At 40.7% G+C, this 20,625-nt stretch overlaps 1 protein-coding gene across 2 annotated transcripts in view; it reads left to right on the top strand.

Moving 5' to 3' along the window:
- The window catches only part of PDE4B (phosphodiesterase 4B), a 195,343-nt gene that overhangs the window by 9,234 nt on the left and 165,484 nt on the right, over positions 1-20,625 (top strand). Inside the window, exon 1 of one of the 2 annotated variants that reach the window (XM_074875813.1) lies at positions 13,235-13,485. The exons of the other annotated variant lie outside the window; for it this stretch is intronic. Within the exon in view, the coding sequence (XP_074731914.1) occupies positions 13,250-13,485 (236 nt within the window). The 5' untranslated portion in view covers positions 13,235-13,249. Of the gene's footprint in view, positions 1-13,234; positions 13,486-20,625 lie in introns of those variants that run through there. 2 annotated transcript variants of the gene reach the window in all.

Here is a 20,625-nt window from a genome sequence, read left to right as displayed (position 1 = left end):
GATTTTTTTTTTTTACAGCGTTCATAATGAATCAGCAAACTGTAGTGTTTTGTGTGTCTGTGAGCATGCTATATTATTGCTAGTCATTTGTCAGTGACCAGGTCTATAGCTTGCTTTCTTCTGGAAGAGTTTTATTGTGCAGGTTGGCGGTCAGAATCTAAAAATGAAAATTCCACGTCCATCTGAAACTCTTCCTGAAGTTGGTGTGCGCAAAGAAGGGCATGTGAGTGCATGGCTGCATCCTGAAATGTGCGTGGACGGCGAGTATATGTAGTGTCAAATCGATGCTTGTAGTACTGCACGTTGTTCTCCAGATGGTGATCGTGGGCAGCAAATTAGATGCAAAAACAAAACAACAAAAATTCAGTATAATTTTGGGTGACTGAGTCTGAGACCAAACCTTGAGCAGAAATGCTGACTTAGCTAGGGCCGGCTCGTAGCCACTGTGAAGCTGGTGGAGATGAATTGAGGGATCAATATGGAAAGTGAGAATGATAAAGAGGATGGAAATTTGTGTGGAGGATTAGAAAGGATGATAAAACTGTAGTCAGGCTAGTAAGCTAAGCAGGAGGTAATATGCCCAGTCACTCCTTTATATCTGAAATCTGTAAATCCCAAGGAATGAAAGGACATATTTAGGATAATAGGAAGCTTAAGTAGGAACAGCAGGATGAAAACCAGAAGTTCAGAAGGAGTAATGCTGTTCTGGAGAAGTCTGGGGCTTTTTTGTCTTTTTTTTTTTTTTTTTTTTTTTTAAATGTAGTTTCAGACTGTGAAATAGGTTGAAGTCTTATTTCTTAGATCTCTTCAAATTCAACTAGATAAGAACTGAAGAAATATGCTGCAAGCTTGGAATAGAAAAAAAAAAATAGATGAGCTGGCTTTCCATATGATGTGAAAAATAAAAACTTAGGGGGAAAAAAACCAGCACTTAAAAACTTGGTTTTGATTTTTAGTCCTATGTTTTAAATTATTTAAATCACAGAATAGCTGAAGTTGGAAGGGACCTCTGGACATCATCTGGTCCAAAATGTTTGTTATTTACGTAAATCACATCAGTTTTTGTTGTAATAAAGCAGGGTCAATTATTCTGATTGAACATGCTTCTGTATTTCAAAAGCTTTTACCATATTGACTTACCTTGAAAAAGGAGGTCAACTGTATTCGTCATAACTTCTCATATATTCTGTGGGGAAAATAGTTTTTAATTGTGCTGTTTCTGGAAAATGTATATGATAGTTTTGAAAATCAGACTTACTATGATTTGTTCTAAGTTTCCTAACAATATAAAAGCTGTAGAGAGTGTTGAAGAGTGCTAGATCTGGAAACAGTTCTGAAGGATTTTGTCTGCTCAGTGATTTTGTTTGTTTTTCAGTAAGCAGAAATATTACCTGGTACACTTAGGGATGGCTCATTCCTGGTGCTGAACACTGGGATTGGTAGGAGCTCGGAGTGCTGGGGACCCTTCAAGAAAGTCTCTGAAAAGCTGAAAATGTTCTGTTGCGAGATAGTTCTTGTGTTGTCTACAGGCAGATCATAAAAATTACATAAAGAAGTTCACTAAGGCTTAAATCTGTTTGGGTTCACCAAGGTGGGAGGTAGGGGCTGCTTGCTTAGTATAGGAAGAGGAAAATTCCTTGATTTGTTGTCATTGTTGCCCCTCCCAGCTTCATTTTAGCATCTCACAAAGACGTGGAGCAGGAAATGCAGATAGGGAGTTAATTGAGAGAAATGTCTTCTCTGATTTTTTTTCTACTTTCTCCCTTAGTGAGATGTTTCCACCAGAGAATATTCCATCCTCACTGACTTTGCTGAGGGGATGGTGGTTCTTCCTGACTAGGAACGATGTAGAGTAGAGGATTGGTCAAAGAAACACTAAACCCTGATGCTGTGTTGGCACTTGCAGTTAGTCTGCTCCTCTGGCTCTGCTACGAGAAGCCTGGTTTGGGGGGGATCACTGGTGGACCCCTGCCCCATCTGACATTACGCAACAAATCCTGGAGATCTGTTTATAAAACTAAATCACAAGAATTCTTCATAATAGGACAAATGGTGGGCAACCCAACCATATAGGGGTCACTGCTTGCTCGTTTTATACAGTCAGTACCAGTGCAAACCTATCTGAAAAGAAACTGCCGCAGAGATAATTTGTGCTATCTCTGAGTTATTACTGAAGTTATTTTCTCAGCTAAAAATATACAGATAAGCGTTTTGACTGCCTATATTTAGACATTGTCTGTTGCTGTCAGTTTTTGAAGCTCTTGGATCTTCTCAGTTGGAATATTTTTTTATTTTTATGTTTTCTAGCATGTCTAAATAGAATAACTATGATTTATGTGCGGTGTGGTTGGTATAGAGGAATTTTAAGAAGAAACAATGTTGGATTAGTCATAGATTTTGAATTTAAAATGACATTATTTTATACACAATTTATATTTTGTTATTGCAATATCATCTTTTCCTTAGTTTGCATTTATTTGAAGTATTTCTTTACAGAACGGGTTATTAGGCAGTGGAATGGATTGCCCAGGGAGGTGGTGGAGTCCCCATCCCTGGAGGCGTTTAAGAGTACGGTCAATATAGCGCTGAGAGATATGGTGTAGATGGGAACTGGCAATGCTATGTTAATGGTTGGACTAGATGATCTTCAAGGTCCTTTCCAACCTAGTTGATTCTGTGATTCTGTGATTCGTTGCATTTTAGTCTGCTTATGTGCTCAAAATGACAGCGTACCCTTTTTGTATGAATTGCAAGGTGAGCCCAATAATTTTATTGAAGATGATCCTGAAGTTTGGTGCTGCAGAATTTGCCTGGAGATACTAGTGGTTCAAAACAGAGGTAGCTGTAGGCACACAAAAAAGGCTTTTAATGATTCAATTATAATTATATACCTTGATCCAGAATGAAATAAGACAGCTTGAAATGTATCTAGAATGGAAAGAAATGAGTCACTGTTAATTAGCAAAAGACAATGAAGCTTCTGAAATATTATGTTCAAACTTCATCCTCCCAAGAATATAAAATAAATGGAGATTATGGAAATATGGTTGATACAAAAGCTGAATCAGACAAGAATTTGACACAACTTTCTTTTATCTTTAAACTTCTGACTAATGATAACTTCATCTGAAAGGAAAGATCAAACCCAGTTTGCTTTGTTACCTGGAGAACTACCTTCTGGTTCTCAGTTGAGCCACGGCATTAGATATATTTTTATTCCGTATTACACACGATGGTTCTGGTGGCGGTCTGTTTTCTGCTGCTGTGCAAGCAAAGAAGTTGTTTTAAATTTTGGTGTGAGGGTGTGTGTACTTCTAAAACCCCCAACAGAACAAAAGTGACTGTTATATGCCTCAAAATGGTCTGTGTCTTCCAGTCCCTCCCAGCTTGCTCTCCGTGCCCGCGTGCTGGCAGCAGGCAGAGCCGTGTCCCTGCAGTGTGGTGACCAGTGCTGTCTGTGATGTGTGCCTTCGTGGTTTTTCAGCGATGCCTGAACTATCTAACATTATATTTGATAAGGGATTAGGGAACAGAAAAGATGAGTGTATTTAGGTTATTATGGGGCTGGGATGCAACTTCACTTCCCAGCATTGCGCCGTGCTGGTTTAACAGGCCACCTGCTCCAGGTGTCGTGTGCCTGGGAAGCTTAAATGCTTGGAGTGTGATTACACGCCATGCACTCATCTCCCAGCCAAAACTCAACAAAGTCCACGTATAAATCACGTTTCTAAATACTTGTAGCCAAGCTGCTAAATCAGTTTATTAACAGCAATCAATTGTCTCTGACCTCCTGTGAGTAGTTCCTCTGACTGGCAAGTCCCCCGTGAGATCGGAGAGCTCCTGTTGTCAGGACAGAATAAACCTGTTTGCCCTGCCAATGTTAAAGCCTTGGTCCGTGGGTTGGGTTGTCTTCTGTGGCTGCGGTTAGTGCCCAAACGAGATGCTGAGGCAGGCCAGGGGACCTGCCCTTCGTCGCCCATGGCTGCAGCGATGCTGTGGGTCCGTGTCTGGCTGAGGGGAGAGCTGCTGCCCGGCAGCCTTGCGTGATGCGGCGTGTGATTGTGACTGGTGACTGTGTGTGGACGTAGGAAACGTGTCCCTGGATGATTCTTCTTTCTCCGTGTTTGCCAGAACACCTCCAGGATAACTGGAAACTCCGCCAAGTACTGCGTGATCTCACTAAATTACCTGTGGTCCACGTCCACCTGGCACTGGCGGGCGTCAAATGCATTTACACCTTCTCTTATGTGTTTTTAGTAGCTACGTTGTGACCTCCTAGAATCTTTTAAAACTTATTTTTTGTATCAATTCCTTCCGGGGTCCTTTGAACAGAGACCCTGATAACATTGAGAGTGTCACTGGGATGAATTAGAGGACCAAGAATGTAGCATTGTCCTCAGTCATGTTCTGCAGGTTCTCACCCCGACAGTGGCTCTGGGAGGCTCGTTACATGTTGCTGGACACTCTCTTTCCACTAAAAAAAACATTAGACTTCTTACATACTTGGACAGGCCACAGCCACCTCCTCTCTTTAACCCTGTTTTTATTGGCACTGACAATCTCCAGGGTTTTGGCTGTGAATTTATTCCTTTAATTAAGCTGTAATGCACAAAGCTGTATGTGAATTCTGACAATTACACACAATGCATTTTCTGTTGTTTCCCAGCATCAAAACATCAGGCACTTGGCAAAGCTGGAGGTTACATCCATGCTGTTCAACAGTAAATGTAGTGAGCTTTACCTGTCTGTTGTTGGTTTCTTTTAGGGAAAAATAACTATGAATAAATGCACGTTGTAAATCTGATAGTGTTTAATTTGAGAGAGGTGATAAGGTGTAGATGATCTGAAACGCAAAGTAATTAAAATAACTTGCCTGCAAACTGGAATGATGTTTTGCCAGTAAGCTACTGCAGAACTAAGAATCTGGAAGAGCAAGAATAAAATACAAAACCTAAGCAGACTCAGATTAATGGTGAAGTTTTCTGTTCCTGTTCAGCTATCACAGGTGAGACCAATAACAGAAATATGTTTGCTCATGAAAATTATTTAAATCCTTTCTTTGAAAGGAGGAGGAGGGTTGTCCAGGGCTAAGTAGTCATTTTTGTACCCTCTCCATTGCCTGTGTGAGTGGAGATGTTGCCAACCAAACCAAACTGTCGTTTTTCAGGGGAATGTATGGCAGGATGCACAAAGTGTGTGCCTGAATTGGGTACGTAGGATTATCTGTTAGAAGAATGTTGCTCTGACAGAGCATTACTGATTTTTTTTTTTTTTTCATACTTGTTATTGTATTATGTCACTTTCATTCTAGTTATAGGAAAATTACAGCTACTGATGTTTGCATTTCACATTTAACAAGGAGGTTACCTGTGACTGAATTATAGTTGGGTGATACTGGCCAGCAGCTACGGTGCCCGAAGCTGCCTCTGGACACGGGTGCAGAGGCATCGGTGCACGGCGGCGAGCAAAGGCCCGATCCTGGCTGTGGAATGCTGGTGACTCATGCGAGATGAGGTGCTTAGTCACAAGGCAAATTCGTGGCAGAGGCAGGTGCAGCTAATGCTCATCACAGCAAGATAAACACACCGCCGAATGGATCAAACAGCCTGGCAAGCGGTGAGCTAGCCTGTCCACACAAAGAGCTTTGGAGAGATTCCTTCATACTATGTCTCTCTGGTAGCATAAAGCCTCTTCTCATCACATCAGATGTAAGGGATATGTGAAACTGTAAGACTTTTTTGCATTGGCTTCTCTTTCCCCAGTGACCCCAGAGGTCTCTGCCTGTGAAGAATAAATTGGCTTGTTGAATTCATTTGTAAAATATTAATCTATAGCTCTGAAATGAGAAAATAATCGCAAGTAATACAGATTGGTCTGACATATGTGATTACTCACTGTGGATAATATAGACGGCATTTAAATGTTCTGTGAGAAATACACTAAATAAAGCACAATCAAAGTTGCTAGGGAAATACCACCATGAATAAGGTATCTTACATCATGCCCCGAGGGCTTATAGTATATAAATTTATTTCTTCATATGTATCTACTAGGAGATAATAACATAAATACCTGTAAGAAAAAAATGGCATTGTAGCATGATAAGAAATTGTACTTTTTTGTTTAAATACAAAAAAGTGCAAGGAACTCAGATAAATTGTGTCTCTGTCTATGATGTGATTTACTATGGAAAAAAATATACCAAATCCAGTTTAGGACTAAATGGCAGGTGAAAAGCATCAGGCTTACTCTTACTACTGACTACTTCATCCGTGTTCTGAATGCAAATAATTTTTCTGTGACAGAGGACCTACCTCTTGTAGTGCTTTACTCAAACGGTACACGGACAAATATCCAAGCCACTCAAAACTCTCAAAGTATCTGTCTTAAGGATGGAGTTAATTTATTTGTGACTCATCTGAAAAGTATTCTGGATCTTCTTGACCTTGTCAGAGGTGCTGGATGTTTTAAAGACCTAAAAACTTATGAAATCGTATACGGAGACTGCAATTGTTGGGTGTTAAACCAAAAACTAGTATTTAAGCTGCTTATTGAATGAGGAACAGCCTGTTTGAAAGCAACTGGATGCTGATGAAATGGGAAGAGCTCAAAAAGTTGCCCTTTATATAGGGTGGATCCTGCTCAACCTTTGCTAAGCTCAAAGAAGTGGGTAGTTTCTCTGTGCTGGTGTCCTGAGTCTCTAAAATAAATAAGGATGGACTTTTCCAGTTGCTTCTTTCTTTTGTGGTTGGCTCAGCTCCTAGGCTGCAAACCAAAGGGTTGCTAGGTGCTGTGGTTCTGTCTTCCGTGACCATTTATAGCGCTCCAAAACATCACTTCAAAGGCCTATGCAAGAATTACTAGTGTCTGCCCTTCAGAAAATTTCAGGGGCCCCTAAATCTGTGGGAACGGAGATACAAACTATATCATTTTAAACTATTAAATATAGAAAACCTTATCTTCTAATGGTAATATAAATTACAGTGAATGGTTGTTGTTATTTCTTTTTGCCTCTTAAATGTGGGAAATTTGTCATGCAAACCAGTAATTAGTGCTGTATTTCTGCCTCTCATTCAGCATCTCAATTCTGCAAACTTTCAAGAAAGTATAAGAAAAATTGTCAAACATGTCATTTAAAGTTTTCTGTCATGGGGCCATCTTTTAGAAGCTCTAGCTTGTGAGACAGCAGACGTTGCAATTGAGCAAAGACAGGCATTTTTATTATTTTTTTTTGTTTGTTTAAAAAGATACAAACTGAACACCAAAAAGCCTCTCACTTCTGAGCTGAAGAGACTTTTCTGCACTGGGCTTTTCTTGGCCTTCTGTTAAAGAGGACATCATTAAGGGAGGGTTGAAGAAGTTTACTGCATCAGCATCTCTTCACAGCTTCCTCTCCGTATTTCTTTGCTGTTACTTTTATATTATTGTTAAGCACTGGATTTGTATTGCATGGTTTGGAAGTTTGATCACTGTGCTGTGTGGTGGCTTTCCTTTACCGTGCTGTAGGAGGATGTGGCTGATCAAATGCATCTCAAATTAGAATGGTGAATTCTTATTATTCTGGCTAAATGACTGTTTTAAAGCATCAGAATTTGGTACGATGGTTTAAAATGTCAACAATAGGTATATGTTTAAGTAGAGGCTATCATCAGATTTGATGCTACTCTAAGGGAGTTAAAAGTAAAATTGGGACTAGGATGGGGTAGAATTAAGGAATAGTGATTCTGCCTCTAATGTAATCGGTAGCACTCACCGGTGGGCTGGACACAGCGTGCCTCTTGGTTGTGATAGAAAGGAAATAAAGAAGGCATGAAGTACAGATTTCATTGTTTCTTCTCGTGTCAGTCTCTTCAGACTATACCCTTCACCTTTCTTTTCCCTTTTTCGCTGCTTCTGTTGTGTCTAGAGGACGAACTCCATCACTGGAAAGATTTAAGTTCTCCACCACAAACATATCCTTGTGTATAACACTGGCTGTACAGCTCCTTTTGTTTTTTATTATTTTCTTGGAATCTTTTCCAGGTTTTAGAAATGCTGCATCGAGCTCTTCTTTTCACATCACTGTCACCTTCCCAGCTCCTCCTTACCAGCCATTGCTCTGACTTAAAGCCTTGGCTGTCATTTCCCACCCTTACATTTTCATCCACAGTAACTTCTGTTTTCTCATCGAAGCACTATTCTTTGACTTTTCCTGGCCACGTACCTTTCTACAGCTTCCAGTTCATTGATGCATTTTTTGGCTTGCTCTAAGTTTCCTCCTAGACATTTCTCTTTTGTTTGATTCACTTGCCTCCCCCTCGCATCTTTGCCTGTCTCCCATTGCCTGGGTTGCTCTTATTTATTCCCGGCGTTGGCTCATCTCGGCAATTACATTTTCTGCCTTAGGCATCGAACTGAAGATCACATCCATGTCAGTCCTGTGACATTTCCACCGCAAATTTATTCCCTCCTCTACTGCAGTCTTTTTAACCGAGTTCTTTTCCAGTACAAGTGACTGTTCCTGTACTTGACTCTCTCTTTTACCTTCTCATTTCCTCTGCTTTCTCTATTCACATGTCTTTATTGGTTTAGTTCAAGAGAATATTGTCATTTTATAGCTTTTTCCCTCCTGTACCTTGGCTGACTTTTCCCCTTTTCCTCAAAATCTTGTTCTTCTATTGTTTCACCAGAAAATACATTCCTCAACTGCTCTGTTCCTCTAAACTCATCACTTGCTTCAATGACCTAATTCTAATTCCAATTTCTAGTCTGCTGCATGATCATTCCTACTCTGATCAACCCTTTTCTTTTATAACGGAAATATGATTTAACTGACCTGTTGGAGGAGACAGTGATTTCACTGCCTTCTGCTTAGGATCACATTGCCTGTTCATCTCTCTCTGAGCTAATGGAGCTAATTGGCATCTAGAGTTTCTCTCCTGGAAGTCCATCGTAGATCCTCCCCCCCAACCCATCTTCTACCCTGTACATTTGGCAGAAATTCAGATGTTAAGTAGCAACAGTGCTGTGAGATTCCATAATGTTGCTGGCCCAATAGGGGTTTTTTACATCAAATGTGTTCAAATTATAGTCTAAAAGAAAGATATTGGCTTCTAAGAGTCAGATTAAGTCCTTCCCTTGTGCATCCTCAACTATTAATAAAGGTTCCAGAGATGGCCATCTCTCCTGAGTGACCTTTACAATCCCGTGTTTGCACAGATGCCTGACTTAAACCGAGCAAACACCAATATGTATGAGGGGCCATCAGAGTCCTTCCAGGACTAACAAGTACAAAGGAGCAGACTCTATTGCTTCAGGAACACGTACAACATGTGTGCACATAGACTGCAAATCACTTGAACAATTAAAAATATGTGGGGGTATCTGTGTTTTCTATTTTGTAATGGTTGGCATACATAATAGTCTTAATTTTCAAATTGTTTGAAAGCTTGAAAAAGATTTTTATTTTTGCTTTTAAGGGCAGTATACTGAAAGTCAGGATTTCTGAAAAGGAGACTCTGTACTTGATTAAAAATACGTTTCCCCTAGGTTTCCTTCCTTTGAAAAAGAAGGAAAAGTGGTGCCAGCATACCGCAATCCCTTGAAATAATTTTTCTAATTAATTTGCTGTCAGGTTAGCATTATCTTTTTGGGATGCCTTGCTAATGCATTCGGATGGAACAATGACCTAAGTAATGGGGGGGGGGGCTTCCTAACTGTTTTTATCTAAATATGCTTTTAGAGAGTGTGCTGTATGGAAGAATTATCCAATTACTCTGCCGCCGACTGAAAGCACTGTGAAAACTCAACTAACTACTCTTCTTTTCCTACTGAAGCATGTAGGGCATTTCACAGTTGCCTCTTGCCTAGTATTTTATTTTATCCTGGCAATTATGGCTTAGAAACAGGTAAATAATAGTGCTACTGTAAAGACAGTATATATCCTTGTTGCTTAGCAATGCCTTTCAACACAATGAAGATTAGCCTTTGATGAGGAATTGCATGCTTGAAAACGTTATTTACCACCTATATTGGTTATTATAATAAAATATATTAAAATATATTAAAACCTTCCTCAATCCTAGACAATTTGGTAAGCTAGGAAGCTTGTATGAAAACTCACTCAAATATACTTAAACTTTTGAAAATTTGCTTAACTGTCCTTGTTCTTCCAAGTGGTTTCATTTTCCTGCCAGTGCTACCAGGCCCTTTTCTTTAATTGTCTTTCCACCCTCAACTCTTCCTTTGTCTTACCGGCCCCTTTTCTGAGGAGCTGAAATTACTTGTTACTCTTCGCCTATGGGTCCTATTGCACACAATAATCTGTATTGAGGGACAGATTATTCAGATTATTGTATCACACTTGTTACTGGGACATCACAGAAGTTCAGGAAAGAGTGAGATGCCTGTTGACCTTTTTGTTTGGTTGTTTTTTTGGGTTTTTTCGGTTTTGTATATCAGGGGAACTTCAGTAAACTGGTCCTTGTATGTGGTAACCTCTCCAGGTGTTCTGTCTACTGTTGCCTCCTGTTGCCGACAGTAACCTCAGCAAGTGTAGCAAAAGTCATTTTTCAGAATTATTGCCAAGTTTATTCTGATACAAGCTTTCACGCCAGTTAGCTCAAGTCTCTTGAGATGTCCTTGATCTCACCTCTTCTTGGCTTATCCTGGAGTAAAACAACATGTCTTGACAGAACTCCAATACTACACATCAGTTGGGACTATGTAGATGTTGGCTGCACGGTCCTCTGCGTGCAAGATCAGAAGTTGGCAGCATGAAGAGTGGTGTCTGAGATGGAAAGAGCCTTTTCTACAGCCTTTTTCAGCTAACAGCTCCCATTGCCACCAAGATCTGGGAGATACCTAACAGAAGAAATATCTTGTGCTAATGGGCAGCCTTCAGAATACTCTGAGGCTGTGTAGTGTCCCAGACCTCAGCTTGGAGAAGCACCTGCATTTGGGCTACCCAAAGCAGTGGGGTGGCACTTTGTCTTTTCGTTCTCTATGCTCCCACAAAGGAGAGCAGGGGCTTGCTTCTCCCCCCAGGCTCCTTTTCCCATCTCCATAGCTGAGTCTCTCATGCATTTCTTTGCTCCACAACAGCCTTTGCACATCTCACCACTCCAGGCTGTGGGGCTGACATCTCATCACTAATTTAGGAAAGTCCAACTAACGAGAAGCGCTCCCTTAATGGGCACTGCTTCTGAAACAGTGCTGAATTCAGGGAAGGAGAGTACATACTCAGTACGAGGAACGTGCCACTGTATAGTGTGTTTTATTGCAGAGTGCTTTGAAAAGGTGAGTTTCCCTTTATTCTCCTTGCTGGTTTAATAGCTTTATGAAAAGGCACGGAAATACTGTTTCTCTAATATCAGATGTATTCTCACAAATCCCACTTTGCTTCCTGGTGAGTTAGAAAGTTCATTTTTTCTGTTTGGAATTCCAGATTCTAAGCATGTGTGGATTTTATTTATCATTCAGCAGAGCTCTCAAGCTCCCCTTTGTCTTCCACTGGCTGTCAGTAGAGTCAAGATGTAGAGTAACAGATCACAGTCTAAGACGTCATAATTCCTAAAGCATTAAATGTTCCTGTTCCGCTACTGCGCAAACCTCTCAGTATTAAATAAAACTGCGTGTCCAGTGGCCTTAGGTTAGGCTCAGGCAGATCTTTTGTTTGTTTGGTTGTTTTTTTGTGTGTTTGTTTTTAAATAAATGTGAATGGTGAATAGCATAGTAGCAGGTTAGGTAGAATGTCTGGGAACTCCTCTATAGCTTCTGCTATAGGGACGCTCTCTATAGCAAGCCTTTTCCTTGAAGCTGGGGAAGGCATGCTAATATTTTTGTAGTGTTTGGGGAAATATGAGTGAAAAGAACACCGGAATGGATAGGGACTGGTGGGGATCTGTTGGGTAATTGATGCCTATACTGTGCAATTAACCTCTTGCATGCGGATCACAGCACTGCCACCGTAGGCTGGCCGGGTGTACTCTTTCCCATCTCCTCCTTCTTTAAAAAGAATTATTGTATTTACATGTAAGGTCACCTATTTTTGACCAGTTAAAAAGATGCTCTGCCACTCCCTGTAGTGTTTAGTATGTTCTTACTATCAGCATTGATTTCTCACCTGGATTTCTTTTTTTTTAACCTTGCAAGTGTGGAAGTTGGTTTCATGGTGTTTATGTCGAGAAAAAAATCTTGGGTTTTGTGCTTCTAAATACATATATTGCTTAAATTAATTTGAATTAATTCACATTGTCTTGGCAGGGAAGTACCAGGTCCCCCAACCTTCGATGTTTCCCTCTGTTTTCTCCCTCCGTGCTTCTCCAGCATTGGGGCTGTCAGGGATTCTGCCCTCTGACCACACGCAGATCCCAGGACGGCAAAGCACGGATGCTTTGGCATCTGTGGAGCGTGCATTCTCGCACGCTTTGTTCTTGCACAATATTATTCCTTGCCTTTTTTTTTTTTTTTTTCTTCCCCCCGCACTAGACCTTTTCTTCCTGGCCCACCCTGAGCACTGTGCACATCTCTATCAGAGCCAGCGCCTGGGGGTCGCTCCGGGTGTGCCCGGGGTGCGCTGGGCGATGCCCAGGAACAATGTCATGGTGTTAGACAGCTCGTTAAAATTTCATGAGAATCCGACACGCTCATCACACAAGACGGAGCTGAACAGAGTCCAGTTGTCAAAATAATATCGAGCCAATAAGCATGTCATGGGTGGAGCTACTGCAGTACGGGTAAAACTAATTCTGAATGAAGAGCTTTTTATTAAACATACCGGGCCTGAACGAATTGGGTTACTTGGCTTGCGACAGACTAGGGAATTCCTTGATTTTATTAGTGCACCCTGAAAAATCCGGTGTTTTTCTGTTAAGTCTGTGAAGCCAAAATGCTATAGGAAAGGGATTGATCGGGAGCTGGCTGTTATGAATTTTTCATGAGCTGGTGTGCGGGGCTGAATGGCTCCGGCGCGCGTCGGTGTGTAGCTGGCAGGCGAGCCGCATCCACAGGAGGCTGCTGACACAGAAACACTTTGGCGCATTTTCAGAGGGAGAGCTGGGCTGATAAAGGGTTTTCTGACAGCCCTGGCTTATCGTCCTTCGATTTATGCTGCTGTTGCTTCAGGCAGCCTTTCCATTTGGAGCCCAGCCTTGTGAATGAGCAGGGTAAGCTCTGCCGATTTATCAGCGTTTTTAAGCCACGGCGATGCCTGCGTGATGTGTTTTTGTTGCGTTTTCTGAATGGTGAGAGCTCACATAACATCTAAGCTATGACAGCAAAAGATTCTTCTAGGGAACTTGCTACTCCAGAGTCAGAGATTTACATAAGGACTTTCAAAGAACAAATGCATTTAGAGCTCGAGCTTCCCAAGCTGCCTGGGAACAGACCTACGTCTCCAAAAATTTCTCCTCGCAGTTCACCGAGGAACTCTCCATGCTTTTTCAGAAAGTTGCTCGTGAATAAAAGCATCCGCCAGCGTCGTCGCTTTACGGTGGCACATACATGGTAAGATCTGCTGGGTATCAGTGCGGGTTTACAAAACAGTGTGTGTAGCTGTGGTTTTAACAGGGAAAAACGAGCTGAGAGTCATTCATGGTACTCCCCGCAAGTGTTAAATGAATAGAGCAGAAGGCAGCCAAAGTATGTATAATGCAGTGCCGCGACAATTGTCATTCAGCTTCTGTTCTCCAGAAGAAATCCAGCCCATTATTCCTGTGTGCCATGGTTAATCTCTGTCAAACAAAGGCAGCAGCCGGTAACTTTCCCAGACATTATGTTGTTGTAGGTAGAACACAGGAATTGATTTCAGGACCTTCAAGCTGTGTTTTTTTTTCTTTGCCCCCGTCAACTCTGACTGCAGATGACAGTACAGCGCAGACCGGGCGATTTGGGCAGGGTACTCATGAAGTTAAATGCTGAAAAGGGGCTTGAACTTCACAGTGAGGGGCTTTTAAACAGCTCTTCCTGGCTGTAAATATCCTTTCTTTCAGCCATTTTTTCAGGGAAACTCCGGTTAAGAGTCTTCTTTTCCCTCCCTTCAAATTACTAACCCCAAGTAGTCAATTTGCATGCCATTACAGCTGATTGTGAGCTGCCTCTGACCATCAGTTATCCTGGTTAAACCAGGCCATAAACTGTAATCAAAATATATAATTCAGGAAAACCTATGAGAATCTCATTGGTTCATTTTCTAAATTTATTCTATATGGGTCTTGTACGGTCCACCTTTGAAATTCCAAAAGTCTCTATAAATATGTGCTAGTTGTTTGTGGGAATTAAACCAGAAAACTTTCAGTAACATGAATGTTTTTAAACCCTGCTCACACACAGCCACATCCATTACTGTCCTGTTCCATGGATTGAATCAGAGGAGCGAGGCTGAGGCTGTCCCATTTGGGTCTATACGGGCCAGTTGTTTAGGGGTATCTGAAATACCCATCCTTGTCTGCTACTTTTTCAAATAGAACCTAATTTTAAAATGATTTATTTGAGTAATGCTGAAATATTTCAAAGGTGTATTTACTTCTGAAGTGAATTGCTTGTTGCTTAGAGTGGATTAGTACTCTTACAGTTGTTCTGTGCTGTTAAACAGTAAGAAAAATAAGAGGAAAAACTGTGAACTTTGATGCCAGGGAATCGTACTGAGTAAAACCGGGATAACTGACTTTTAAATTTTTTTTAAACTCAGTTTGAAATGCATTTGGGGTGTAGCAGCATTGAATTCAAATTAGAATTCTAGAATCATGCAGAGTTTCTGCCTTTTTTTTTTTTTTTTTTTAATCCAAGCAGTAATAACAGCCACCCAAACTGGTTACGTGTTGTAACGGTTTCAGTATGTTCTTTAGCTTCCTCTAGCATTTTAATTGGGTGTAGTCAGTGCTGTTTAGGTTTATACACATTAGTTCCTTTGAACATCTGTCATATTTCTCAGCATTGAAAGAGTGGGGTGCTGCTCATTTTACCCCCACTAGCATGTTTTGAGAAATGCAGACTGTGGAAAGACGGTACTGCTGGCGATTAGTAGAGCAGAATGTGATCAGAGTCCGCATGGTGAAAAAAAAATAGATGCACACACATTTATAGATGTAACTAATAATCTCTACTTGAATCATCTTGTAACGGAGGTGGGATTACTCTAGGTTCATATTTTTAATGGAATGGTGGAAGGTTCTCATACTCTTCCCATTTTTTAAAAAGTTTTTAGTATCAGGTGGTTATGAACTGGACGTAAGTGTTTTAACCTTAGATGAGAAGTAAACTCTTGTAGAAATGAAGAAAATCCCCCTTGCAAGGACAGGTTTCCAGGATGTGTGAGTGTGACTACACGTTTAATACAGTCAAAACATACAGCAAATCCAGACATATTTTCATGTTGCTTTAGCATGTTATAAAACAGGAGGGAATTTAAACTACTTAAGTGTGATACAGTATTTCGTTAGGATGTCTGTACAGCTGCTGCATGTGTGTTGTAGATGGTATACTTTCAGCTATGTAACTCAATTTGCTATTAGTTGTAAATTTGTTGTGCACTGCATGAAAACGTCATCACCTGTGCTAAGCAAAAATGCCGCTTATGTAAGGTGCTCTTTTATGTTGAGCTGGGAAGTAGTATCTGGATAGCAAAGGAATTACCTCAGGAGTAAATGTAGAAGGAGTATCAGCTCCGCAGCAATACATTTACAGCATGAAATTAATTCATGCTGTTGGATATCGTATAATCGTATCGTATAATCTATAACTTTTGTAGCCTTGTGAATAGAAAACAATCAGTGAACTTCCTCAGTTTGGGGGTTAGTGGTGTGGTTAATTATGATCTTTCACCACCTTTATCATCATTGCTAATGTTGTTACTTGATGAATCTTCTGTTCACTCTTCTGTGTCCCTTATCTTCAGTTTTCAGTCTTCCCTTGCTGTTATTCTTTGTTTTTTAACTAATTGCCTTTTCTAGGCATTTTCCTTCTTTTATAACTGCATACATTTCAACTTCTTTCTCCTGATTATGCTGATGAAATCTGTCATCACTAGTCTTCTCCAATATCCAGTCATCATCCAAAAAGAATAAGAAAAAAGATTTTTCAAATGTCTTTTTTTTAGACAAGGCCATGACTCAAATGCTTCTGTACTCTGAATCTTTCTTTTCCTCAGGATCCAGTTCCCACAACAGTTCTTGACCAACAGTCAACGCAGTTGCCTTCAAACATCTGCCAAGCTGATCCATTCCTGCTCCAAACCCCTTAAACAGTTTGCCATGGCTGGTGTTGCTGTGTCCAGTCTTCAGATACCTCAGTCGTATAAGATAACAGTGCAAAAACTCTTAAGCCTTTGGTCTTTTGCCTCCACCAGAATCCACAAGTCTCATTCTTTTTTTTTTTTTTTTTTCATCTAGCATTTTTGTCCTGGAGATCCTAAAAGCCCGTATCCTATTTCTTCCTTTCTGGTAGTTCCCCCTTGTATCACTTGCATTTTGGGGGGTTTTGTGAGAAAAAGAGCAGGCAGTAGTTGACATGTCTTGATATCTGTGAGTAGCCATCTAAATTGTGAACATGCAGTGCACCTTAGTTGCAGAGTTTCCTCCGCAGTCTTTGGAGAGGGGACAGCATCTCCACGAGACAAGGAGATACGCTTGGTCCACAGCGCTTTCTAGCACAGAAACAGCATGGTCCCTCTCCACTGCTCGTGGCCTGTTCTCCCTCGCCTTGGCCTTAGCCTGAGGACTTTCAAAGCAATAGTTTTAAAAATAGCTTTTATTTCCTATGGATCTGCCATCTTACTTTTGTCAAGAAACACTGTTAATACCATGGGGATTGCACCCAAAGCAATGTCCGCAATGTCTTGGAAGATCCTGAATGTCTTCTAGAAGAAAGTAGATATTTTCTAAGTGCACTCTGCTGCTTATAATACAGTTTTATTTATCTTGCAATATTTATCTTCAAGATTATAAATAGTTCTTCAATAATATTGATGCAACCTAGATGACTTACTCAGTTTCTTAACATATCGACAGCCATTGGCTATGCTGTGTGATGAGCACTAGCTTTTTAATGGAGTGATTTCTAGAATATGATGTTTACTGTCTTTTCTTAACTAAGACTTGTGGTTTTTTTTCAAATTAATACATTTAGCTTTCATCATTTTAGTGGTTTTAAGCCTGTCTTTTTTTCTTTATACCTGTTCTCCAGTTTATAAAGAAAATGCAGGACAGAACAGAAATGGCATAGTAGAAAATTGTACTGTTTTTTCTTTTGGTTATCCTTCAGTGCAATTGAAATACAGACATGGGTTTGCTTTTTAAAATATAATGTAAATTGTAAATCATATGCTAGCCCTAATTTTTTGAAAAGGTGATCTGTTTTCATTACACAATAATTTTCGTTGGTGGAATTTAGTAAGTCGAATCGTATGGCATAATCCAGTCACAGGGGTGGCATTTGAGTTTTTTCCAAGCCTGGTGAATAACAACTGATCGGTTTAATTACTTGAAGCTGCAAAATGTGCTATAGGCAAATCAAGGCTATCAAAAGATGTCATGTTTTGTTTTGCTTTCTGATCATTGCGCTTCTAGAACCAAATAAAAAAGACTGACTTAGTGGCAACCCACACTTGGAACAGCACTTCAGAAAATTCAATTTTTGGAGACTGTCTATACACTTGAAATTGCTGAGGACAACAGGCATTTATAAGATCCACAAATTTCTCCCGTGATTTGGCCGTGTGGTGGTGTGTATGAGGCGCAGGACTGAACCTGTGGTGGAATGGAGCTCCTGGGGCGACCTCGTCCCTGTTGGAGTGAGTCCCTTTCAGCGCCAAGCCCTGCTGTGTGCAGCTGCACCAGGGCACCTCATCCGAGGTCTCCTGGCCAGCTTCACCCTGTACGTGGGCTGGAGGAGCTGCCTTTTGCTTTTGAGACAAAGCTAGTGTCTCTCACCGTAGCCCAGCTCCTTCAAAGTACTATATGAAACACTTTTGGACCCGTTTCAACTTTGCTATATATATGTAGCAGGATACATTTCCATAGTTCCAGCACTGAATAACACACTTGGCTTTACTTTGATGAGCTGATCTGTTTGTGTTTCTTGCATCCCCCAGCCACTTACATGGGAAAACATGGTGTTAAAATACTCACCAGCTGTTAAAGATTCAGGCAAAGTATGACAGATTATTGTATTAATGATAATTTTATTTTGATAGGTTCAGCCATTTCTCTGAGAGGGGGAGAGACAGAGCAGATCCCTTCTCAGGGATCACACTATTTCTGGAATTTATAATACCTTTAAGTAAGTTTTTAATGTTTACAGTGCGCTAATCTACGAGGAATATAGATCCAGAGAGGTTTCCTGACCTACTGTGGTGGCTGAGGCTTGCCTAGAGAATCCATCACCTCCAACTCTCATACACAGGCTTAACTATAAAGTTAATGTTTTCTGTGCCAAAATGGTTTCTTGAGGAAGCTTTGCTGTTGAATTTAGCTTTGTTGAAAGCTGTGGTGATGTGTGAAACTTGCCGTTGTGATAGCATCTACAGATTTGTGCTGTACGTTTCTAGGAGGTACAGTTTGCTTCTCACGTGCTCGAGTTGGTTGCCAGGACAGACTGATAAACCACGAATGTGTCTGCCACATAATTTATGCAGTGTAGATTAGCTTCACTGCAGATCTATACATTTTCTGGTCCATCATTTTTTTTTTTTCCACTTTTTTGTTACTGAATAACCACAGTGAGCTCTCCTCAGTGCTCTCCATGTTTTGCTTGTATTACCTGGCATTACCTTATGGGAACAACACATGGATTCCACCTGACGGTGTGTTTCTGCGTCGCACGATGTGAGTTTGGGGGTAATTTGACAAATCAGGTTTGTAGGTTCTTCCATAACGATCATACTATGGGCATTCTGCAGTAGTCAAAAAAATTAGTTCAGGTTAAAACATGGATGATGTTCTTAGCAGAGGTATATTAAAGCAGTGCTACAGAAAATGGCCTGCTGATTCTGTGATGGGTGGATTTGGAGAAGTAGGAAGGAGAGTGCCGATTTGGGGGGATATGGTGTAGGGGAGAACTTTGTAGAGTAGGGCTGATGGTTGGACTCGATGATCCCAAGGGTCTTTTCCAACCTGAATGATTCTGTGATTTGAGAAGCTACAACGTGAAAATTACAGTTGCTCTCAATTTCCTGTTGGACTACCTGAATGGGTATATAAAATGGAAATAACAAACCTGAACTCTGCTCGTGGGATGCTGTGACTTTTACCAAGTTCATGAATCAATAGGCGGCATTGCTTGACACACGTGAGTTTGTGTCTCAGCACAAAAGAAGGCTATAACTGATAATAAATAACAGGCATTTATGTAATGTACTGAAATAGTGACACGTAAGCGTAATGCTAAAGTAAAACAAGAAGACTGGGACAACAGCAGTTCATAATGTTTTGGGGTAAAATATTGCCATAGCTACCCACAGAAAAAATTATTAATACAAAATATGGCTTTATTTTCCATGAAACACATGCACAGATTCAATCCCTTATTTCAGATAAACCTCTACCACTGGGAAGCACTGGAAGAAAACTTACTGTTAAGTTTTTAGGTTTCTCAAATATTTTTTGTTCTCTCAACACTACAAATGGGTATTGCTGAGGGGTGGAGCAGATATTAAATAATTTAAGAATAAGACTCTGGAGAAACAGCAATATATTAGCTGATTTATTTTCTTCTTATGGTGAAAAAACCCTGATTTTTTTTACATTGGACAGAACACTTGGTTGATCTACTAGTATGTCCTGATAAATACAGACCTTCCTTGTGGTGTGGTACACTGTAGTATACTCACATTTTCCACGTCGCTAGATAGTGCACTTAAATAGGAATCAGGTTTGACCCAGATTACTTTGAGTTTTGACTATTTCCAATAAAACTGATTGACAAAAATGAAAGAAGAACTTGGAGTAAGAAGGCTGACGGGATTATGTTAGGTTCAAGTCAGCCATTAGATGAGACGAGGAGGGAGGAGAGACATGCAGATAGGAGGAGGAGGTATTTTCTGACATTACAAACAACATCAGAGTAGGAAAAAGAACTGCTTCAGAACTTCCCAGGGGTGCAGACAGGCTCCAGTGGCTTCCGAGATGGGGCCCTACCATGAGTGGTAGAGCTGAGCTGGATGGCCAGAGGGGGAGAAGGGGGTTACACTGCAGGGTCTGGCCTGAGCGACCCTGCTGCCAGATGCGTCCACCAGCCTCTTCATCTCAGCAGCTTCCCTCTCCGCAGCAGCAGCCGCCAGCTGGCTCTGCTGTCACTGGCAGAGAAAGCTCTGGGGACGTGGATTTTATTTTTTTCTTTTTTCTTTTTTGTTGTTGTTGTCATAATAATCTGCTACATTAGGAAGCTGCCTACTTTGCTACAGTCTAGAACTTGTATGGACCAGAAAAGGAGAGCTTTTATGGGTAGAATCAGGATGCCTGCACTCACTAGAAGTGAATTTACCTTTCTATGTTCAGTGTAACGTTGTTTAAAGGCCTTCTGCTTTTTTTTTTCCCTAAGCCAGCAAGTTGCATTTTATCATGACAGAGCAATTTTTTGCAGCTTTCTCCACAACAGATTTAAATGCTATGAAAGCAAAACATGTGCACGGCAGTTAATGGAATTAAATGG

This window comes from Strix uralensis, chromosome 8 (assembly GCF_047716275.1).
Source record: "Strix uralensis isolate ZFMK-TIS-50842 chromosome 8, bStrUra1, whole genome shotgun sequence".
Lineage (NCBI taxonomy): Eukaryota > Metazoa > Chordata > Aves > Strigiformes > Strigidae > Strix > Strix uralensis.
Note: the sequence above shows the minus strand (reverse complement) of the source record. Positions and strands in the feature narration are given on the sequence as shown.